The sequence below is a fragment of the Anas platyrhynchos genome, chromosome 19, assembly GCF_047663525.1.
Source record: "Anas platyrhynchos isolate ZD024472 breed Pekin duck chromosome 19, IASCAAS_PekinDuck_T2T, whole genome shotgun sequence".
NCBI lineage: Eukaryota > Metazoa > Chordata > Aves > Anseriformes > Anatidae > Anas > Anas platyrhynchos.
The window spans coordinates 4,088,979-4,113,411 of NC_092605.1; the positions used below are offsets into that span (position 1 = coordinate 4,088,979).

The 24,433-nt window shown below is 44.3% G+C and overlaps 1 protein-coding gene across 10 annotated transcripts in view; it reads left to right on the forward strand.

Moving 5' to 3' along the window:
• CACNA1G (calcium voltage-gated channel subunit alpha1 G) overlaps positions 1 to 21,367 on the forward strand; it is a 129,846-nt gene extending 108,479 nt beyond the window's left edge. For 9 of the 10 annotated variants that reach the window (XM_072025594.1, XM_072025595.1, XM_072025597.1 and 6 more), the window contains 9 exons: positions 364 to 434; positions 728 to 806; positions 891 to 1,012; positions 1,921 to 2,265; positions 4,499 to 4,639; positions 7,660 to 7,794; positions 10,903 to 11,092; positions 13,580 to 13,749; positions 17,478 to 21,367. In XM_072025594.1, coding sequence (XP_071881695.1) covers positions 364 to 434; positions 728 to 806; positions 891 to 1,012; positions 1,921 to 2,265; positions 4,499 to 4,639; positions 7,660 to 7,794; positions 10,903 to 11,092; positions 13,580 to 13,749; positions 17,478 to 18,332 — 2,108 coding nt within the window. In that variant the 3' untranslated portion in view covers positions 18,333 to 21,367. The remainder of the gene's footprint in view (positions 1 to 363; positions 435 to 727; positions 807 to 890; positions 1,013 to 1,920; positions 2,266 to 4,498; positions 4,640 to 7,659; positions 7,795 to 10,902; positions 11,093 to 13,579; positions 13,750 to 17,477) is intronic. The other variant, XM_072025604.1, reaches the window with a different exon arrangement.
• Positions 21,368 to 24,433: the final 3,066 nt, after the last annotated feature.

Below are 24,433 nucleotides of genomic sequence, written 5' to 3' on the forward strand. Positions count from 1 at the left end.
GTACCTTTTAAACCTCATTATTCCGCTCGGTAGCTGGAGCCAGCATCAGGTGAAACGGCTGCTCCTGTGTTCCTGGGTAGGTGTCGAATTGTCCTTCTCAGTGAGAGGGAAAGGAAAAGCCAGGCAGAATGGCAGTGCTTTCTCCAGGTCTCAGGATAGGTGATGCTGCTGCTCGCAGGAGTTCAATAGTATCCAAGCAACCAGGAGCGATGCCAAAGGGCCGGGAGCTGTAGTGGCTCATGGAGAACCTTGCCATCATTTCACATTTCTCCTCCTATAAACCTGTGGCTCCTGTGAGGGGGGCTGAGTTTGTGCCTCCGTACTAATGCTGCCGTTACCATATTACGACCGTGTTTTCTGCAGTGTTGAAGTTGCTGAAGATGGCTGTAGGGATGAGAGCCCTGCTGGACACCGTGATGCAAGCGCTGCCTCAGGTAACCCACTGCCACAGCACACCAGATCTCCTCTGGCCCACAGCTGATTTCTTATTGCGGAGGAATGCTAATCATTTTATCTCTACTGTCATTAGAGACTCACATTTCCCTTCCGAAGCACAGTCTGAGATACAGTCCTCACATTGAGGTCATTTTTCCCCCGAAGCAATTTAAGTTTTGGATTAAAGAATACAGCAAGAAACAGGTCTGGAACAAAAAAATCAATGAATGTTCTTTTTTTTTCTTTTTTTTTTTTTTTTTCTTTTCCCCCCCATTTCTTTTTCTCTTTCCAGGTGGGGAATCTGGGTCTTCTCTTCATGTTGTTGTTTTTCATATTTGCAGCTCTTGGAGTGGAGCTCTTTGGAGACCTCGGTGAGTGCTGCCCTGCGCCGTGATGGCAAAAGGGGGTGGGCGCGGGGGCGAGCGGGGGTCTCACTGCTGCGCTTGGTCCCGCAGAGTGTGACGACACGCACCCCTGCGAGGGGCTGGGGAGGCATGCCACCTTCCGAAACTTCGGGATGGCCTTTCTCACTCTCTTCCGGGTATCCACGGGGGACAACTGGAATGGGATAATGAAGGTAAGAGACCCACGGAAGCGGCATTGCCTGTTGCTGCTCTCAACAATGGTCCTGATCCCTGCTGCCCAGCAGCGCGATGCCTGTGGTTATGCCATGGTTGCAGGCTTCTGGACACCCCGTATGATTCCTTTCTTAACCCTGAGAGAGCACCTTAAGGAGACAGGATAAAAGCAAAGGGACACATGTCTCAAGTAGCATGAGTTCAGTTCAGTAACAGATGAGTTATGATTTATTTTTTTCTTAAGTCTCCAATTACTGTTGCTTTTTTGTGGTTTTTGGTTTTGTGTGTTGGTTTTATTGTTGTTTTCTGAGAAAACCCATGTTTCTGGGAGAGAGTCAGTCTTAGGGGACAGCCTAAAAGTCAAGTCACTGTGAAGAAACCTGCTCTGTGAACGCCCGGGGTGCCAGCTGGGCCGAGGGAATTGCTGCTCTGTCTGTCTGTAGCCCATGGTGAATGTCAGCTGGCTAAACCCCACCAGGGAGCTGTGAGCTTGAGGAAGGGGTGTCTGCAAGCCCTGCTACTGTGGGGTAGCCGATGGGTTGTAGTGCACCCTGCTTTGCCCTGAGTCCATGCACCACATTCTTGTTTTTGGTTTCTAACCTTGTAAAATGGGCTTATCCAAAGCGAGGCACTGGAACGAGTGAGGCCATTACAGCACCAGCATGTCAGTGTCTGTTGCTGAGCTCCCCAGGGACAGTTTCCTTTGAGCCTGCTTATGGTGACTAACACAGGAGAAGAAATGAGGTTTTACTTGGAAGTATTTTGTCACTCTGGACATGAAACTTGCCCAAATTTCTCTGTTTTCTGCATGGAGGGAGAACCCACCGCAGCCAAATGACAGGCAGAGGTCTGTGCTGGCCAGCTGGAACCTCCTCACACCCCTCAGCCATTCTCCCCTTGTTTCTAGGACACCCTGCGAGACTGTGACCAGGAGTCCACCTGCTACAACACCGTCATTTCGCCCATCTACTTCGTCTCCTTCGTGTTGACAGCCCAGTTCGTCCTGGTGAACGTGGTGATCGCCGTGCTCATGAAGCACTTGGAGGAGAGCAACAAGGAGGCTAAAGAGGAGGCAGAGCTCGAGGCAGAACTGGAGATGGAGATGAAGACAATCAGCCCTGGCCATCGCAGCCCCTCGGACATTTTTGCTTGGACAGGCAGTGTCGGTGGCGAGAGACCTGAGAGCCCCCGAGGATGTACCAATCCCATGCAAATCAAGGTGGATTCTCAGCTCTCATTAGTTTACCCTATGGTGAGAATCTCAGTTGGAGGGTGAAGAGGGGTTGGCCTGCTAAGGGAAGACATGCACGAGTCGGTAATGAAGGAGCGGGTGTACCGTATGCCAGGGGCTTGGATTCCTCGCTGTCTGCTGACGGATTGCTGCAAGGTGTTGGAGCCAGTGCTCCAGGAAGGAGACCCTAGGCAGGTCTCCAGCCCACCTTGGTGCATCTGTTTGGAGGTACAGAGCTTTGCAATTTGTTCTGGAGATGTGCCCAAGCCACCAAGTTCAGAGCTTGCTCTAAATTTGCTCTAATCCAAAGTTTGGGCTAGGCTCTTTGCAAGAGCAAAATTACGAGCATAATAGTGCTGCCACAAACTGCAACATAAAAGAGGAATAAAACTTGGCTAATCTTTGCTTAAGAAATAAATTTGTTTTATAGAGCCTCAACTTAAAATCCATCCCCACAATCAAGCGTGTAAGAAAAGATTATTTTAACAATAGAATAATCCAGGGGGGACGCAAACCTGAGCTCACCAGCACTGGTGGCAAAACTCCCATTAGCAGGAGCAGGGCCCTGACGTGGTAGTTGCTACGGCTGCAGCAAGTCTCTGCAAAGCAGAGCTTCTGGATGATGACTCCGTTTGAGGAATGAGGGAGGTGAGGTCAAGACCCAGACGGGTCCTTTGGGAGGGAACTGCACTGGAATTATACAAGAAAAATGGTCCAGCCTTTTTTTAGTCTTAGCTGATTGCAAATTGGGTTAAACTCTACACAGACCTCATTAGCTTTTATTACATCATGATTTCACAACCGCATATCTTGGCCTCTGCCTGCGGCGGACTAATGAGTATTCTAATGCATGAAAAACTCATTTATGATCTTTAGTCCAAGAGTGAAAAAGAGTAAATCCCTACTTGAGCTTTGTTTCAGTTCCTAAGCTACCGGCGATTTCTGGTTCCATTAGGAGTCACTGATGTCTGAGATGGAGTCCAAAGCTGCTCTTTGGCACAAGAAAAAGGAGTTCAGGGCAATATGGGGAAATCCAGGCTCATTACAGCCTCTAGGAAGAAACAACATGTCCCAACTGCTGTTGTACACGTTGAGCAGAGTGCTGGCAAACTGTCCTCAGCTCTATTGCCCTGCATCAGTACTCATATTGGCAAAAAAAGAGGTTGTAGAATTGCAGGAGAAATCAATGAGAAGGATGCTTTCAGCTCTTCAGCCTGTTCAACCTGTCCTTTGTGAAGGTGGCATTGGGAAGGGCTTATTCTTGTCAAAATCTCCAGAACATCTTTCTTGCTCTTCCACCCAAACAGAGGCTTTGAAAACCTCCAGGAGACTTTATTCCAATTATTTAAGGTCCCAGCCAAAAATCTTCAGGACAAATCTGATGCTTGAGCATGACAGTAGAGGAATTCAATTCCCAGGACATGACCCTGCAAGGACATGTGGTTAGCATGCTGTTCTGCTTGCCTTGTCCCCAAGATTTTTGCACTGTGTGCTGTTTGACTGTAATGACGGTCCTCATTTCATCGTACACGTTAGGCATTTCCTACATGAAAGGTGCTTAAATTGCTGCCACACCGTGTGTGAGGGGTCCTGCTCTGCGCACCCTCCTGCTGTCTGTGCTGTGGCCAGATGTTTTGAAGTTGGCCAGGACAACAGAGGCACCTCAGCCCGTGTCTGGCACATGAATGAGTGACCTGAGGTGTGGCTGTCCTGGGCTTCTGCAGCTTTCATGGACAGGATGCTCAGCATCTCTTCCAGTTGGGTTATTTTAGTTTATGTGACCAAGGATATGGATTTAGGTGTCAGATATTAGGCCCTTTTTGCTCAAAAGCATGGACTTTTGAACCTTACAGCAGTAGTGTCCTGTAGAAAACAGCCCCGTTACACAGCTCAGACACCAGCAGGATCCAGCCATGTGTGTCGAGGGCTGAGGGGTTTGGGACACAGCAGCCCCTCCAGTCCCATCTCTCGTGATGTTGGAGAAAGCTTTCACTGCTCACTGTGATATTACTGCACTGTTCTCTCTCCTCTCCTGCCTCACCTTGCCTGTCCTGTTGTTTCTGTTACTGCTATTCTCCATCAATGTTTGTCTTTTTTTTTTCTCCCTTCTGTTCTTTTTTCCTCTTTTGTTTGCTTTGTTTTGTTTTTGTTTTTTTTTACACTGTACATTTTTCCCTCTGTCTCTGTCCCTCAAATTTTATCTCTTTCTTTGGCTTGCTCTACCCTTCTGCATGCTACACACCACCCCTCCTAGGAAAGGCACTTGTTTGATACCATATCACTGCTGATCCAGGAATCTCTGGAAGGAGAGCTGAAGCTGATGGACAACCTGTCAGGCTCTGTGTGCCATCATTATGCCCTCCCTGCTCCTGAATATTACAACTCTGAGAACCAGGTTAATATTCCTAATTTCCTGAAAAGTCTCCATCCAAACTTGATTTGACTGAGACCTTTAATAGAGAGTTAAAATTCTTTGCTTTTATGTAATGCAGTCACAGGGATTTTGGAGGATAATCATTTTGGCTTTTTCTCTGAGAGTCAGGATAAGATCTGATTTTATGAAGTTGTGTATCAGTGCAAGAGGAAAAGTACAGGCTTTGAGTTTCCATCTTCAACACAGTAAGAAGGTTTTCATTGGATTTACTGTTCATGAGTGCTGCAGGGAAAATGTGCAAAATCCCATCTTCATCCTCCAGTGGGGTTCTTGTGTCTGGCATCTTGCTCTCACCCAGGGCTCCACAGCAGTGTCAGGACACAACTGCGGAGCCTGGAGGACAGCTTGAGTTGTTCCCAGAGGGGAGCCTGAGCTGGCAGGGATCAGAAGTTGATCTCTGCATCTTGTGCGTACTTACACTACGTGAAAATCCAGTTTTGAATGATTTTCCTACAGAGGCTTCTTACAAGTGGGTCATTGTGAACTAGATCCTCATCTCTGATCCACACTGAATTCTGAAGGCGAGGCAGCCCTTAACGATGTACTTAAGTAATGGCGTGCTCCAGTACTTTCTTGAATACATGCTGTAGTGCTTATTTAAAATCAGTTCATTTACTTCTTAGAATAAAATTCCTTCTTTTTCAAGCATGTCATTCTTTAGAGCAAATATTTTCCCTAACTCACAGCAGTAACCATAATAATAATTCAAACATACCTTTTTTTTGTATTTTCCCCTGCAGTTGGAATTCAGCAAATTCCGGTATTTCTTCATTTCTTTTCGTTCTGGCTAAAAATAGCCAGAAGTTTTCTTGTTAAATCAGTGTGCTTATTTACGAGCTCACTGACACTCTAAATTATCCAACTCAGTGGTTCATTAGAGGGAAGGAACAAGCTTAGGTAAAATGAAATCCTACTGCAGGTCTTTATATAGCAGGAGAACATGTCTCCCTCTGATTGCTGCCTATCGCTCTCCAGATTGAAGTCTATTAAGCTGTAGGAAGCAGCTGCCTCTGAGAGCTGCTGGAGGAACAGAGACGGTAGCTTTGGTGGGGAAGGCTGAGGGTCAGTGCGAATCGCAGCAAGAGCTGGTTGGGAATTTTTTGCCACAACATTTTTCACCAGAAAGTGCTGTTGCAGCAAAAAAAAAAAAAAAAGAAAAAAGAAAAAAAGGTTTTGTTTTGACATTTTTATGTAATGAAAAAATATAGCATTTCAGTTTGCAGTGGGTTTTTCTTTTCAAATTTAAGCTAGACTTTTTTTGTTGTTGTTGCAATTAAAAAACATATAAATCAATTGAATGTTTCCAACAAAATGTTTTGACTGCCTCAAATTCAATTTTGGGAGAGGGGAGGCTGAAAGGAGGGCTGTTTTGTTTACATTTTGGCTTTTCCGTTCACAACATTTGTCATGTTCTCGGGCAAGTCAGGAATTCAGAGCAGCGCTGGGACCTGCTGAAAGCAACCTGACGAATGGCAGCTCCCAGCAGAGCAGCTCTGCTGGGCAGGAGATGCCGGCGCCCACCACGCTCCAGCACAGCCCAGCTCCAGTCGGCGGGCTGGATGTGTCCCCATGAGCCATCGGCATCCCCGTTAGGGATTGCAGTCCTCGTGCTGGCAGCCTGCTCAGTCCTGCCTGGCTGGGGGCCCTGGGGGAAGCCAGGAGGTCCCCCAGAGCATCTCTCATCCATTGCCAGTGGACGTTAGTTACCAAGCCCGAGGTTAGATGAGAGGAGCCCGACCCTCTTGCTTTTTGTAGCCAAGGTTTTGGGACTCTCAAAGTTCACTCGTCACTGGATTTATTTCACCCCACCAATATAATTTCTTTGAGTGAGGTAACTCAGAGCCCTTTGACAACTTAACAGCAGCAGATCTGGGCCTCTGTGGTTTCTGCTGGAAGAAATGTTGCTGTTGAAAGACTTCAGGCATAGAGGGTAGGGAGGAAAAAATGCACAGGGAGAAATGGGGAATGAAAAGGAAGCACCTGGGACATGTCCAGGCTGCCTGTGACCTGGTGAAATGTCCTCTCCAGCGCTGCTTGCCTGCTGCCACGGACACAGCAGCTGCAGACACAGACCCAGGCTGGGGATTCTCTCTCCAAAACATTTCGTGCTTCTTAGAAAAATGCTCTGTGTCTGTGGAGAGATCTTTATCGACATTCTCCCTGAATGCCTTCAGCAGGGATGTGCTGGTGCAGCAGGAGTGCTGAAGCTGGTGGGGATAGAGCGGTGGTGGCAGCTGGGGGCTGAGGGATGCAGCTGGTGTTTTTGGCAGGGCAGGTTTGGTGCTTCCCCAGGTGCTGAAGGCTCACCAGCAGGACAAAGCCCAGAGAAGTCCTCAGTAAGGTACTTCTGACCTTCCGAATTTCAATCAAGCCTTAATGATTTCACTGTCATTGTTGAGTCGTTAGGAAGTTAACGATGGTCCCAGCTGGCTGTCAGGGAGGGGAGAGGTCTCCATGCCCTCCTGGAGCACAGAGAAAGGCATGTGCCATACCCCAGCCTTGAAATGGCTTTGGTGTTGAGGAATCCTTGGGGATCCGACCAGATTAGCTTGGAGGCCACAAAAACAGCAGAGGTGCTGGGTAGGAACCGCTCCAGAGAAGGCAAAAGGTAATGAAGCCTCTTGTGCTTGATCCCAGCCAGGAGGATAAGTATCTCCAGTAGGAAAGCAATGTTACTTTTGCTGCTCCACCTAGACAGAAGAACAACAAAATATAATGCTAGCATTAGCGTGTGGTTTTATACTCCCTCGCAACCCATCGGTAAGCATTTAAGTATGAACGTCCCACTCTTTTTGTCATTTCTTTGTTATATTCTGTTTCTTTAATGTTCTGTCCCTGGTAACAATGTGCATGATATAGCTGCTCCCACTGCAGGGATATTGCTTTAGCGTCTAGAAGTGTTTAGATTATGATACTTTTATTTTTTTTTTCTCTGAAGATTTGTGTCCTGGTTTCTTATGTTTAATCATCTCTCCCTTTAGATCCCTCTAGCTGAGATGGAGGCTCTGTCTCTGACGTCAGATATTCTCTCTGAAAAGTCCTGGTCCTTAGCTCTGACGGATGACTCTTTTCCTGATGATACTTACACACACTTACTTAATGCTCTGGAAAGCAATGTACATACACTGGTCACTGTATAGTCTGATGTTTACAGGGTTCGAAATACTGCTTTTGCCTCCCTACACCTGCCTAATGGCATTCTTAGTTCAAGCACATTTCCAAATAGCACCAACCTTCCCCCTGAACAGGACGTTGTCCTTAATGCCATTAGGACCTGGGCTGGTACCACTCTTTGTCCACAAAGCTGGCTCCCTGCGAGAAATAAGTATTTCTTTTTTTTTTCCTTTGGCGTCTTACGTAAAAACAATGTGTTTTCTACAAGTAAAATAAATAGAGAAAGGAAAAAAAAAAAAAAGGCATTGGAAAGCATCAAGGTTGAAATTTCCTCTCCATCTGAAACAAATCAGTGATGCTGCGTGGAAGAGACACCCATGAGCTAATGACTCATGTGTCCTCTGCAGAGGGGTCATCCACAACCCTTTGGTGTGTAACGGATTTTTGTCTTTATGAACACAGGCACCACAAGGCTTTTTGCATGATTCAGGCCAGACTGTTTATTTTACAAATATCAGATGGGGATCTCTCGGAGATGCTGCTTTTCTGAATTCTTACTCGCAGTCATCTCACTGGAGAAAAAAAAAAATAAAGTCTGGATTATTTTGTCTCTTTCTGAATGAAGTAACCAGTATTTTGAACCCTGCCTTAACCATCTCCTCTTTGAAACATTAGACATTTTTAGCTGTGTAGCAGTCAAGTGCTTTTTTCTGCTGTACAACAGACATAACTCCTCTTCCAACATTTTTGGATCATTCTTGTTTTCTTTGTTGTTGTTCATGTACCTGCCTTTGGATGTTTGTGTTGTTGATAAATTTTCTGCCATTCTAGTCAAATGCCATCCTAATTAATACTTATTTGGGAAACACCTCTTAAACCGTGACAATATTTCCCATCATGCTTCATGGCATCATGTACAAAAGATTTTGTAAACTGCATTGAACGTTTTGTGTGGGACATTTTGTTTCAAAATTAGTTAGTTTGGAGGGAGGAGATACCTATTTGAGTTTTGAATCAGGTTATAAGCAAGCCAGTTTGACAGCATAGTAAAGTCTCAAGGATATAGCCAAGAGAGGTTTTCTCCAAAAAAGAAAAAAAAAAGAAAAAAAAGAAAGAAGGAAAGAAAAAAAGTGAATTTGTGTGTCAATACCAACAAAGTGGTCAAGATGTCTTCCCAAACTGCTGAAAAACTGCAATCTTTTGTTGAAATATTTTCTAAATGCATTTTTTGTACTTCATTTATACACAACATTAGCTGAAAACTACCTCAGACAGAATGTTTTGTTTGACTCAAAATAGATTTGGTTAGGGATTTTTATTTATTTTTTTTTTGGTTCACAGAAAACTGAAATTTGATTTTCAGTCAAGCCAAAACAACATGTTTGTTTTTCAAAACTGCCAGTGAACCAAAAAGTCATGTGCTCCCACTGCTCTGCTTGCGAGCTGGACTCAGAGGATCATTTTGCAGCCATTTTAAATGGTTTTCATGAATTTCACTCATGAGATTGTCCCAAGATGATCAGAAGCTGGAAACAAGTCCTCTGTGGTATTGGATCCTGTCAATGAACCTAGAGGCTCATTAAAGGTTGGGTTTGGACAGGATCTTGAATCCAAATTCTCGAGTTCAAACCCAAATGGTTTTGAATTTGAAAGCTCAGCTTTCAGGCCATCATTTTTGCTTTAGGCTAAATAATATGAAAGCTAAATAATATAAACATACTGCTCTGAAGGGGAAGGCAGGGAGGGAGGAACACAGAGGTTTCCCAACCCAAGTCTCAGCTTTACCAGCACAGATTTTGCTCGATCAAGAGCCTGTAGGCTCTTGTATCTGGGCTAGATCATGAGTAGATCCCAGCTAGATCCAAATGGACAGATTCCCCAGGAGTGAAAGTGACAGTGCAGACCTGTTTCCTTCATTAACTTTTCAAGTAGTCTTCTTTTTTTTTTTTTTTTAAATTTTATTTTTTTCTTCTTTTTTTTTTTCTTTTTTGTAAATCCTGTTCAATCTCATTATGTGTTTTTGTGCGAATGAAATGCCACAGCGTAATTTTGTTTTTATGACTAGAGGACAAAATTAAACAAGCAAAAAACCACAACCAAACATAAAAACCACCAGCCTCAGAACGTTGATTTTGGAAAAACTGCAATAACTGCAGTGCACTGAGTGAATGAAAGACTTGTCCAAAAATAAGGTTTAAAGTTTTCTGAAAACGCTCTGCAATATACTGTATCGAATGACAATGTCACATCTGATTTCTCTGGTTTTCAATAGAGATGTTTTAAAGATGAGATAATTCTTTCGTTAGAAATGAACAGGAAAGTTGACTTTACTTCCATTTTTCTAACACTGTCACACACAAGAACACCCGGGAACAGTTCTGGGATGGAGATATATTTCTTTATGAAATCAGACCTGAATCTACTTCGTTTGATTTTGCATCTAGTGCTGCCCATTCTAAGAGACTCCTTGGCTGTAAAAACCCCACAGTCAACACATATACAATAACCCTTGCTTGCGTTAGATCCCTTCTAATTAGAGAATGGCTTTAACCCCGAAGCAGTAGGTTTATCCCTTTCAATAAAATGGGTTTAGTTATTCCTAACATGAGAAGACAACCAATAAAATTGTGCTGAGAGCCAGAGTAGGATATTTTCTGTAAAATAGTTTTGGTGAGTTTCTGGTTTCCGTTGTTTTTTTTGTTGTTGATGTTGTCATTAGAAGGGGAAACTTTGCAAAAGTCTGACTTGCAGAGGAGGGAACATGGAGAAAGCTTTATCGTTATTGCAGAGGATCAAAGTTTTGCAAAGCATGTGACTACCGCTGGCCTTGAGGCATGATGCCTTCTTTACGTACCCCCGAAATAGTCATGGTTTATTACCGCAGTGTTGCTTCCTCTGTTTCTGTGGTCCATTCCGTGTGACAGTTTCTCGACAATACCAACCGAGGGGTTTAGCTTCCTGGTAGATCCATTTGTGCCACCCGTGCATACTGACGATGTGCATGCCCATCGTGCCATACTGGTTGCAATGGCTGTCGCTAGCGTTTCTGGGCACTTCTCCTCTTCCCGACCCTACGGCTCCTCCCTTCCTCACTGCTTCTCTCCCCGTAGGCTGATCTCCGCTCCAAGGACGACACGTTGACGCTGTCCCCAGACAAGGACTTGCTGAGCGTGAGGAAGCCGTCGGTGGGGCGCACCCGCTCCCTGCCCAACGACAGCTACATGTTCCAGCCGCCGCGCTGCCGGCCCTGCGCCGCTGGCCTGGCCGAGAGGACTCCGACCCACCACAAGGCCCAATCAGGTACAAAGCTGCCCCCGCCGCGGGCTGGGGGGGTCCAAGCGAGTCAATAGGAGGCAGCAAATTGCCTTCGGTTCCTAGGAAGGTCTTGGGGGGGGCCTAGATGTGTGGAATGGCTTTGCAAAGCCGCCCCCTCAGCTTGCAAAGATGAGGCTGAAGGGATTGCTCCTCTCCTCCGAGCTTGGCGGTGGCACAGGGAGCTGTTGGCCTGGCTGATCGTGCCCTGGCATGGTCACAGTCAACAAGACCCAAGCTTCATCTATCTTACCCAGGCTAATTGTTGTCCAGGAACAAAAATCCCAGCAGAACAATATTTCCTTGTGCCCATTTTATTTTTTTGCAGCAGTACCTGCTGTAGAGGTTTTGGAAGCGCTGTACGGGAACATCTGTGAAAGAAGGGAAAACGGTGTCTCTAAATGCCTGTAAAATGAACATAAACATGCTGAACTGAGAGAGAGCTCGGTGTGAGATGAATGGAAAAATGAGAGTGTAGGATTGTCCTTCTCAGTGTGCGTGGTTGGGATGCACGCCTTAGAGCTAAATTCAGAGATATTCTTAGATGCAGTGTGCTGCAGATACCGAGGGCTCTATATACACCTCTGTACCTGTACTTTGAGCTGCCTCCAGTGCTTATCACTATATTTTCATTTACTGTCTCCTAGGGGTTACCTTTGGCTGGTAAGTGAATGTAGCTGTCTTTAATTCCCCTGTACGTGCTCTTAGTAGGCCATCATTTTAGACATTTGTCACAGATAAGACAGAGAAGTTTTTACAAGCATTGTCATTTGAAAGCCTCTAAGCAGAACATAATTTCAGCACTGTTCAGAATGGTAGGAGATTTGAGCAGATTAGAAATAAGATGTTGAAATTTGCATAGTAATAAGAACTTGGATGAATAGTGACTGTTGAACAGCAGAAAGAAAATGCGGACACAACGGAGGAAGATGAATCTGGAGTTGTGAGAAATCTCTGCCACAATATGAAATTTTCAAGGTCGAGAGCTGTCCTTTGAAGAATCTGTTTTCACATAATGTAAAAGGTGCAGCTGAAATCCTGGTCAAATCCCACTGAAATTAAGAGCAGAACTCACATTACCTTTGGTGGAGATGGAATTTATGGGTCTCTGTAACAGCCAAGGAATTCCTTGGAGTTATAATTCCTGACCTTTTTTTAAAAAAAAATACTGTTTGCTACAGTGGGAGTTTCCAGTGCTGTATTTCTGACCCTTAATTCAGACACACTCATCCTGTGAGTAATTTCTGAGTCCTTCCTTTCAAGATTGTACTTTGCAGTTAGTTCCCAGCATGGAGAACTGTGTAACCCCATCTGACAGTCCTGGCTTATGGGGGCAGGCATTGCACCCTTGTGAATCCACAGGGGAAAAAAAAAAAAAAAAAAAAAAAAAAAGGTTCTGCTGAAATGTAGAAGTATTTTGGAAAGGTAAAGCTGATATCTTATTCATAACTATGCTGAGCAATTAAATCTTTTGTGTTTTTCTCCTGCTGGTGAAATTCCAGCCATCTTAACTGGGCCAAAGTGCTTGGAGGTGGGTAAGGTGCCTGAATCTTGGCATATTTGTCATTGTCCTGTTCTACCTGCAATGTCACTGTTTTTCAGGGTGGGGGGGAGTCACCCCTACCTGTTTACAGTCTGTAATATTGTAAAGTGCTGTGAAGATAGGAGAAGGTGCCAGGCACCTCTAATAAATCACCACGACTAAGCCACAATATTTCAAGCTGAGAAAGGTTTTGTTGTCAGAAACACTGGCACTTGCAGGAGGTATTTGTTTGAATACTCCTTCGTAATGGGGCTGTTGTTCTGGGAAAGATTCCAGGACAAATGAGATTCTCTGGGATACGGTCCAGGTTAAATGAATTGTTTTGAAAAATGTTGAGCCCGTGTGGGGGGAGCACGCAGAGTTTCAAACCTTTTAGAAGAAGTAGCCAGCAACCACAAAGGGTCAGAAAGAGGCTGGAGAGTATGCATTTCCTTCTCCTGGGATGCTTTGTAAAGCTAGCCTTGAAAGCTGCCAGGTGTGGTTCTCTTCCACTTGATTCCCAGTGTGTATGCTGGGAATGAGATCTCAGCAGTCGACCTCTGCTTACACTCAGGTATGGGGACATCCTCTTCCAGAACCTTTCAAAAGTAGATCCCCACAGTGCTGAGATGAGTGGTTGCCTGCAAAGTTATTGGCCCTTATGCAGGGATGTAGAAATTGCTGGTCCAGATGAACTTCTAGTTCATAATCTTCTGTTCTTTACAGGAGCTAGTCCCAGTTGGATCAGGGGAAAATGCCAAGAAAAATGAAATAATAGACCATTTTGGAATAATTTATTAGTAGGTGGAAGTTTTTTTTCCAGTCATGGAGAGCTGTTTGCTGAATTCAGTGTTCTTGCTGTGCCTGTCTGATCCAAGACGCAAAGGAGCAGTTTTCTCTGAAAGGTCACCAGAGAAACATGTCACATTCCTCTCTCTTCTTCCTCTTGCAAGGTTCAAAGGCATCAGTGCAGTCGCAGCCAGCAGACACCAGCTCTCTCCTGCAAATTCCAAAAGACCATTTTCACCACATAAGAGCTCACGACCACTTGGTCTGGGAGAGCAAATCCCAGGTTTCCCAGCCGGTGCACTCTCCTTCTGCTGAGAGGCTACTCCGCAGACAGGTAAGCTGAGGTTTTATATTGCCATGCTTTCAGGTTACCCATATTTTAAGTTCAAGGAGGGTTTCATAGAGAAACCTCTGGAGAAGTGTAATTGTCCTACAGAAATAACAAAAAGGTTGATGGATTTTGATCTGAAAGCCATCCAGGGGTCTCCAAAGAATGTGTGTGATGCGTATCATCTCCTCTGGCAACGTGCCTAAATGTTCTCCACGATGTTAGCACTTTATTTTTTCAGGTCTCTTCATAAATGCAGCCAAATGCTCCCCAGGGGCTCATTGGGGTTAAGGAACTAATTCTTAACTGCTGTGATTTTCTCAGTGCTTGAAAGGACACAGTGACTGCAAACTCCAACCCAGGCCACCCTTCCTCTGACTCCTCTCATTTCTTGAAAGGGGAAAGATGTTAAAAGGCAGCTGGATATCTCATTGTATGCAAAACCATCATGGAAAGCACATTGTTTTTACAGTGAGAATTGAAAATTAAGATCCTTTTAAATCTCCTATGTGCTTTTGAAAAGCTTGAGTATATGCAAAACAGAACATATTTTATTTTGTAACTGGTTTTATCTCTGTTATTTTGCCTGGCATTGATTTAAGCCCCGATTCAACCGAAGATCTAAGAGATCTAATCAAAGATTCCAGTCTGGTTGATTGGAAACATAAGTTTAAATTTATCCTTTTTAGTAGCATACTTGAACTTGTGCTTCACTCTCACATTTTTAAACATATTTCATTGTGCTGCTGGATCAGGACCAGAGGCATATCTGATTCCCAAACTCTGCTTTCTTCACTAGTTTGTGTCTGATTTTATATACACAGAGTAGATTGGTTTTATTTTTTCAAAACCAATTTCTTTCCTGCATGAAAATATTCCCCTTTCTTTCATCTTTTAATCACCATTGACAAATTAGACAGTTGATTCATTAAGCTCTAAAAATGAATGTGAAGTACCAAGGTTAACAATTACATTAGTCTGTAATACTAAATTGACATAAGAAATTCCTAGCATGTATTCATTTGCAGAGGGATGGCCAGCTACCCCAATCACTGCTAATGGGGAAACTAATTGATGTCATGATTCCAGTTCATAACCACTCTCTCTTGCTTTCTAATGAATAACAGACCCATCTTTTTGAACTGATCTATCTAGAATAAATTACCATGTTAGCCATCTTCCTCAACCTAATTTTGTTCGCATTTTTGCAGGCTTCTCTTTCTAAAACCTTTCATACATTTAAATTAATTTATTCCCCTCCCTCCTCTCTCTGCTCGTGCGGTGACATAACCATGCTCTTGGAGTGACCTTTCAGGAAGAAAAAGGCTTTGGGATGGTGAGCGGGTATGGTCTGCAGGCCAGTCGCATCCCTCTGAAAGCTAGCGAGGTGTTTGCCCAAGGCTTGCTCCTCAGTAGCAAGCAGCTCCCAGCACCATTAATGGGAGTTAGAAGTTGCTCCTGGCAACACGGTATAATTGCTGCTAGAGTTAATTGTAATCTAGATGGCCAGACACTGAAACTGGGTCTCTGAAGAGGTAAAATCTCCTTTACACCCCCGGCAGTTCTGCTTGCTCAAGTGCTCTCTGCTTGGCTCCTGTTATTGCCGCCACTGATGTGTTACTGGCACATCGGTATAGCCCAGGCTAGCAAAGCATTTTGATTTGCAGTACCCATTTTTCCTTACTGTTACATATATTGCATGTAATTCTGATTTGCTTTCTTTTCTTTCTTTTTTTGTTTTCTTTCTTTCTTTTCCCTTCCCCCTTTTCCCCTCTCTATCCTAAATTTGTGCATAGATAAATCTTGTCCACCACATACCTGGTCCGTGCACTTTCCTCCACCATTGACACCCGTGTCTTTAACCTCCCTTTCCCTTCAGAGTGCTGTAGAGTGGATGGACACAGTCCCCACAGTACCATGCCATTTAGACTCTGGAAAGTTTGGCAATTAGCAATGCACTCGCAGATGAAGATGAGTGGATCGGATACTTTGAGAGAAGGTGTAAAGCCAAGCTCCCCACTGAGGAATGTGCTCCTTGGCAGTGCAGATGCTTTTCTCCAGGGGAATTCTACCTGAAACTAAAACCAGGTTGATTTGCTGGTTCCAGGACTGTGTGTCCACGGTGTAGCCCACACCAAGTTGTGGCTACTAGAGGTGTACACACCAGTGGGGTGGCAGAGGGTCCTTTTGTTTTGAAAGAAACCAGTAGAACTTTTATACCAGCAGTCACTTCTAACAACTACCAAAGATGCCTGTATCATAGGGAAAGAAAGAATTGGTGTTGACTAACGCTGTCTTTGTATGCAACACAGGTTGGTGCACAAGCAAAAGTAATGACAATAATTACTTTTTGCTGCTCTGTTCTACTTTTTTTGTGGTCTGTGTCTCTTCTCAGGATATGAACATGATTTCTGCTCCCCGAGCATTCCCCAAAGCAAATGGCATCGAGGAGGCCAGAATTAGCTCCACTGTTGAGTGTGGTTAGTTACCAGTCTGACAGTGTAAAATTTTAACTAGAAAGGATTAGCTAGTGTTGGACAAAATCATTTGCCATATTAAATATTCTCTCAGTTCTCAGAGACGACAAAGGGAGTCCAATGTGCAGATGTAACAATAGTCTCTGGTGTTCGTGCATGCACACATGTGCATACTGCAGCTGATGAGAGCTTTGCCTGAATAGAGATCATTTGGCTCAAAAGATCCTTGTGGGACAATTTTTATAAAAATTCTAAGATCATTTTGGGGGTGATTCATCACAAAAACATTCCTTAGTATGAAGAATTTCATCTCCTTACACTTCTCTAAAGGACTGAGACCAGCTGTATGCATCTCCTCCAAATTTCTTTATGAAGTTTTTAATCTTTAAGATCATTTAAGAGTCTTCTCAAACTGAGATGCTGCCTTTACGGGCCAGTTAATGTGGCTGATTTATAAACCTTTTTGGCAAGGGATACAATGCAGTGGAAAGACAAAGCCTTCAAACCATGCCATAGGCATTTTTTTGCCAGCAGGCACTGATGCTGCATAGGGCTCAAAACAGCCAAGGCAAAATGTGCCTTAAAAAGCCTGGACCCAAGCATCAGAATAGGTGGAAGTAATTACAGATGGTCCCATCCAGCTTCTGCATCTCCTGCATTTCAAGCTCCCACACTGTGAAATGGTGCAGAGCTGTGGCTCGGGTAGGAACAAAGCTGTCCCAAAGCCAGGGACAGGCTGTTGCCCTGCTGTGGGCACAGACTGGTTGTTCTGGTGGCAGTGGCCCTGCGGATCCTGCTCCATTCCTCAGCGCCACCTGAGCAAGAGAAGGGAATATGCAGGCTCACTTTCACAGTTTCCTTCTCCTCCTTATACCTGCACTGCTAAAAATTATTAAGTGGTTTGCCATAGATCCTCATCCTTTGCATAACAAGAATGTGTCTAAGTTTGGGTGGGGGCATTCAGTTTTTGCAGTCCTTCATTCTTACAGGAGAAAGCTGAGGTTAACCATTTATGAGGAATAAAGGGTCAAATTGTGCTGTCACTTAGACAGGGATAAGCCCACAGGTCACTGAGGCATGGGGACTGCTAGAACGCACAGTGCAGGCCGAGTTGTAGGAGCCAGCGGGTCTGTGCTGAGGTATCTCAGAGAGCTGGTGCCCTGTAAATGTTGTGCCTTGCTTGTACTAACCTTTGTTTGGTCTGTCTCTCTCATCTGGCAACTCCCCTCCTCCCCGATCCCTATGCGCTCCGTACAGATGGCTATAAGGAATGACTCTTTGGATAGCAAGGAGAACCTCCACACCGAGGTGAGTGAACTCTCTGACCCAAATGTCCCTGCTGCGCCCCGGGAGGACTCATCGGGTGCCCTGATGCCCTCAGAAGCGAAAGAGTTGGCCGCATGGAGCCGGGCAAGCGTTCATACGCAGCAGCATTCCCACAACCAGTATAACATTTCAAAGCAGGCACCAGCATCGTGTGCTTGTGCAGACTCGTATCAGGAGACACCTGGAGATTCAGTGGACCAAGAAGTATCTGAAACAAACAGCTCCTCGGAGCCTTTCACTTCAGAAACTTGCACAGCCTCGAGTGCCTGTTCAGAGGCTCAGCCTCTCACTCCTAAGAGGAACGTGGGCAATACCGGCAGCGTTACACTGAAGGACCTGAAGAAATACCACAGTGTAGACACCCAGGGTCTTCTAAAAAAACCGCCCTCTTGGTTAGATGATCAAAGGAGACATTCAATAGAGATTTGTTCCATGGAAAACAGCCCTCAGCACCATTCCACATCTAGCTCTTCTGGCTTCATAAGTCAGGTGGTAAGTGAAATGGAAGGCTTGCAAGGAACACGGCAGAAGAAAAAACTGAGCCCTCCGTGTATATCTATAGATCCACCCGACGGACAGAGTTTGCTACCTAGAGGACCTCACAGCATCTCACCTGCCAGTGGAGATACTTGCTTGAGACGGCGTGCTCCATCGTGTGATTCCAAGGATTCGATGGATATAGGGGATTCGTTGCTTCCAGACAGTATGTCAACATCTCCTACCCCAAAGAAAGACTTGTTGACACTTCCTAGCTTTTCCTTTGATCAAACGGAAATGGACCCCTGAGTTACTTTTCTGTTGGTGCCAAATGTTTTCTTCCTTTCATGTAATAGGAAAAAAAAAATCAAAAACTCTGTATTCCAAAATGGCACTGGGTAAAAAATTTCCAAAGAAAGATTAAAGAACCAGCTGGTTAAAAGAGTGGTTAACCTATATCACGCTTACTTAAGCATATGTTCTGCTTAGGTAAAAGCAATACAATGTGCAGAATCTATATGTATATTATATTTTATTAAATTAATTGAATCTAGTATTGCGGGATGTAGTACATTTTGTGACTAAAGACTCGTTTAATTTTTCTCTATTTTATGTATCTCAGAATATTTCTGAGATAAAGTTGGTTTTTATGAATATTTTAACCTAAAAATATATATTTAATCCCTTCTCTTTTTTGTTTTGTTTTGTTTGGGTTTCATTTTGTTTTGCAAAGCACAAAATGTAGCCAATTAGTGCATTACAGAGGAAATGTATCCCACAGTCAGCAGTAAATAAGAATTATTTAATGTAATTTATTTTTCCCCTTGGACTGAAGTCATTTTCTGAAGGAAAAAAAAAAAAAAAGAAAAAAAAAGAAAAAAGAAAAGCTTGCTTGGATAGTATAAAAATGCAGTGGCATTTTTTTTTAAACCAAATAATATTCGAATCTTGTGTAAAATTGACATCTAGAGAAAAAAACAGGTGCACAAAACCCGGAATGTACAACACGCTGATATACACCTGGAGGTTGTGAATGTAGAGCCAATCCAACTGTACGCTGGCACTACACAATATTGACTTATAACAGGATTATTATAGATCATCCACTGGTGGCTCGCAAAATCAAGTCAACGGATAATTTTCATATGTGCCTAGGAAACCGAGGCAACAAAAGCCTGTGGTCACTTCTGAAGTGTTTTCCAGCATCTTGGAGACAGGCTGCTGCTTTTGCTGAGTTCCACACCTGCGGAAGCCTGCTGTTCCCAGGGGAGCCCCCTTTTTGCAGCAGGACACAGGTGAGAACAAGGCCAGCTTTAGGGTTTGAGCTGGGTGGCTTCAGTCCCCCAGGACAGCAGTGTGCTTGAGCACCTGTCTCAAGTTCTTGCTTAAACTGTGTTGAAGTTGATCATCTTATGTTTATGTGTTGAGCAGAATCGAGGCCTATTACAGTTTGAAAGTTATTTTACAGAGCGCATGGAAGGAAGTTTGTGAGTACTGAAATGGTTGTTGAGGGTTTTTTGCTACCACTGCTGGAGTTAACTGACACAACCCTGCTGAAATTTTATTTAGCAAATCTAGCAAAAGCCTTAAGCAGCAACTTCATGATACAAAGTCAACAAAAATGGAATCTGTGTCCTTACTTTGTTAACATGTCCTTAGCATCAGTCATCTAGGAAATGAACTGTTTGCTTCTGCGCTAATGCCCTCTGCAAAAAGCAATCACAGAAGCAGACAGCACAGCCTGAAATCACTGGGGGCTGGCCCCATTCAACTCATCCTGCTCTTCACAAGACTGATAGAAAGCAGACATTAACTTCACTGAACCTCCCTGAAATCAAATTAAGATGTAGGCTAAATAAGACTTTGAAGGCATGGTTTTAAGTATGGGAACAGTCACAGGTTTAAAATGGCATGCGTGGATAAGTCTTTGCTGGATCGCGTCCCTAAACCAGCACAAGCACGAGAAGGATTTGTGCTAATTCTACCAGTCAGGAGTTTGTAACTTTTTGAGCACTACTGATCTTTTCAAATCACTTAAAGATGTTGATACACAGCCTTTTATCCGTTCGGAGATTAGACCATTACGACTACATGTGTCTGCATTAGCTTCAAGTATGTACACCAGGAAAAGATGCTGTTTATACGTAACAGCCTGTGTCAGGTCTTAAGCTCCTTTATTTTCACTCGAAGAAGTTTCCTCCATAAACAATCCCTTTTGATTTACATGTCCTGTGAAAATGGAAGGGACTTCAGCAGGAAGTCAGGCACTCGGTGTATTTGAAGGACGAAGATTAACACTCTGAACTATTTACTGCAGACAGATTAATTCTTGGCTGGGACATTTTTCCCCTCTTCACCATGGGCCCACACAGAGAAGACTCTCTTTGATATGCCTGGCCAAATCCAGAGCTAAGCCCGTTTAAAGCAATGATTTCAAACAAACCTTTCATCAGTTCTTCCCCCAGATTATATTTAAGGAAATAATAAAATTACAGTGTATTAAGCCTGAGAAATATTCGTAATCCCTTTTTGGTTTTACACTCATAATGAGCCTTAGCTTTGCCTTTCACGTTTACTAAATAATTTGGGAAAATAGCTAGGCCACTGAAATTGCTGACCCTGATTCCTTAATGATCAGGTGTGTGTTTATATCTCTGGAATGAAACAGTCCCTTCCTGATAAAAAAGCATGCAGCATTTTAGCTTGTAATCGTGGCACAAAACGGTGATGTGATGTTAATCCAAATGCTCAACTCCAAATGTAACAAAGTCTAAAGGCTGTTCTATTTTCAAGACTTGGGGTTTCGCCCACTGACAAGGTTTGTGTAAGCAACAAAAAGTTTACATCATACATGAATATTCAATAAGGACTAGCCAATAAAAAATCCTGTACGGTGATGCAGTCAGGAAAATAAATCCATGTAAAATAGTTTGTTTTCTAAACCAGATAAGTTTTTTCTAGACGCCCTTTTGAAAAACAAATACAAATGTACTGCAGTGCGTGCAATAATCTTCAGATAATTTTAAATACCTTTGGGGGGGTTTTATAGAATTTGACTTTTTTTAATCAAAATGTACAAAATCCACAGGAATTCTGTAGAATGGTTATGTTGATAGAATTTTTTATATTTTTGTAGAAATCTATAGAGAAATTGTTAAAAGTCTGCATAGCATCTTGGGAACAGAAGCAGCTCTACCTACAATTTTCTTTTCATAAACCTGGAGCCAGACCTACTGTATTACAACATTTATAGCTTAGTTTCAGAGCCTGCATCCAGGTTGTGTTTAGAAGTAAGCAGCTAAACTAAGGTTCTATGATATTGCAGTGCTATTACTGTTCAAGGACTGTACTGATATAAAACATCTACCCCCAGAACTCAGCCCATATTGGTGGCAAAGTAGTCGCATTGCTATCCAGCTCATTCAAGCACACCAGCACTTTAATACTGTGGATTTACTGTATACAGGCAGGAGGAGGATGTTCTGCCATTGCCAGGCTGACACAGGAGGAAGGAGAGAGATTGCAGACGTGTCTGGAAAAATGTAAATTCCATTCTTACAGCCCCTTGCACATAGGACTGACTTTTCATAGCTCGGTTACAGGCCGTTTATACTGTAGATATTTTGGAGGAGGGCAAAGAAAACACTGTTTTTGACTTCTGTGGATTGCACTCAGCACAAGGTGTGTTCAAGGAAATAAAAAAATTAAAAAAAGATTAAAAAAAGAAAACAAAAGTGTTACCATTGTAAATTAGGCTATGCCCCAGTCTCCCCTTTTCTGCCCCTTTGGCTATAATAACCCATGTACACTATTACACAAGGTGACTAGAGTAGGCACAGTACCATTGCAATGTCCGTAACAACCTAGTATATATTATAGAACTTTGTATTTAATAGTTAATATATTGTTATACTGTATCAGGTATATAGGCCAAAACAAGGTCTTCTGGTCAGGGCAACAAAAGGTGGTATTCATGGGCAAAATTGGGTTAAAATGTTCCTTTTTACAAAAAGCAAAAAGACAAAAAACGAGTGTAAATCTTTACAAATGACAAAAACAAATGTGTCCTATTAAAAGCTTTTGAAAAGAACATCCATGTGCACTTCCCTTTTTTGTTGTTGTTGATGATAATCTGTATCATTCAGATCAAATCTTGAGGAATGTTTTAATTGTGGACAGTTGGCATAGGTACTGCATAGCAGCAGCAGATGGGAAGTTTAAAGAAGCCTTGCGAAACGGCGGCCCTTTGTGAAACAATTTGGTTTGGCACCACAAGCAAATCCGGCCCAGCACGCTGCCCAGGGCGTGCTGTTTTACTAACCAAGGAGCCCGTCAGTGGTGCTTCTGCAGTTGCACGGGGCTGGCAAAGCAAAATTTGGCACGCTGCTTACCGCGGAGGAGGCTGCCGGCATTGCAGTGAGGACAGCCGCAGCCGGGGAGGACGGAGTCCGGAGAAGGGGCAGGTTTCATCTGCCCATGTAAAAGGGTGGCTGTGCAAAGAGGCCAGGCTCTTCCACACATTTATAACTTCAGGATTTCCAGCCTGAAGCACTGCAGCCTCTCCTCCATCCCTCCTACAGCTGTTTGGCTGCTTGCAAAGCAAGGGCTGGTGGTGGTGCTCCCCCAGGAGCTGCTGGGCAGCAGGGGCTCAGCCCCCAGGTGCTGTTTGGGTACCACCAGAAAAATCTGGCCCTGAACTCTTCAGGGGTCTGTAGCAAAGGGGTTACGGGCAGGTCCCAGTGTGAGTTGTCTCCTTTGCTCTGAGGAGCAGCCACTAGAGGGAGAAACCAAGTGCTTGGCCATGCAGCCGGGACGATCACTCTGCAGCCAGAGGGACCCTAAACCCAAAAGCTGGCACCCAGGGCAGTTATGTTGTCTAGAGCGTGTTTTGGTGGAAGCCCTTTCATATCTATCTCCAAGTAGAAAGCAGTAGGAAGAAAACTGGCCCTTCAACAGAGACAAAATGTGGATCCATGCAAAATCCCACAGAAAGCCATGCAGAGCAGGACTCCAGAGGTGAGCTCTGTCCTGCATCCCTGTGGTGCAGGCTGCAGGGCCAACCCCACAAGGTTGGAGGATCCTGATGGCACTGAGGGCAGCTGGGCTAGCCCCAAAAGCAGGGCAGTCTGCAGCTGTGGGCACTTCGCACCTCTCTGCACACAGGTGAGTTGAGGGGAAGTCAGATATTTCTTGTAGGGGAAATCAAATTCTTCTGTTTTCAGTGTGGGTTATTGGTGGAACTTGGGAGGGGGGGGTTATTTTATTTTTTATTTTATTTTATTTTATTTTATTTTTTATTTTATTTTATTTTATTATTTTATTTTATTTTATTTTATTTGCTGGCTTTCATGAGTATTCCTGTGTGAAGCTTTTTTTTTTTGCTGAGTTTTGCTTGTGGTTTTTAGAGGGTTCCCACCCCGGCTGGCTGCTTGTGGGTATGCTCACAACTTGCCAGAGCCTGGGCACGGCATTTTGTTCTGTTCGGTGGATAATCTGGATGCCACATGGAACTAGACTGTTTTCTACGTAATGGTAGCTACTCTTGGGGAGTAGCACTTCAGATTGAATTTGTTTCTGGCTTAGTCCAGACAATTCAGTGAGTTTGGCCAGCCATCCTCCTTTTTGGAGAGCAGTGTCCCATCAGAAGGGCTATGTGCTCACCACATCCCTATGCCAGAGCTCTGCAAAACCCTGCAAGTAGCTGCATGAGAAATACAAGAAGCCTTTCAGCCTTTCTGTAGGGAGATGCTCTGGAGATGCAAAGAAAGACACACCAACAAGATTTAGACACCATCTGTACATCACCCCTACCTATCAAAAAAAAAAAAAAAAAAAAAAAGGAATAAAAAGCGATTTAAAGAAACGTGCCTGGCTCCCTTTATTACCACCAGCAGCGTGCAAACGATGAGCTGCGATCGGCTCCTGGGGGAGGCTCCTGCAGCTGGGGGGGGCTCGGACCCACGCAGGGCAGGGGGCGCGGTGCCGGCTGCGGGCAGGGCTCGGCGCGGTGCGCAGCGTTTTGCTACCACCTAGCGAGCTGGGGAGAGCTGCTGGGCTGGGCGAACTGCCGGCCAGGGCATAGGGATACAGCTCGGGCTGCCCGGGGTTTTGGTCAGAAAGCCCCTGCCGTGTAGCTCTGCCTGTTGGGGAATTGCTTCGTGTCCTAGTTCGGTGTGACAGAAGCAGCGCGGTGCAAAAGAGGAGGGTTTCTCCTTCTGCGGGGTTTTCCAGCCGCTAAATGTATAAATATCCCCTCCTACGGTAGGAGGAGAGGAAGGATTTGTCCCAGATTCAGGTGCTCTGTGGCAGCCCACAGAGCCACGCATTGCTTGGTGTTGGCAGGAGCTGCCCAAAGCCAGGCTGATGTGCAGCATTTCTGTGCCTGGGCTCAAGCAAAGCCCCAGGAGACA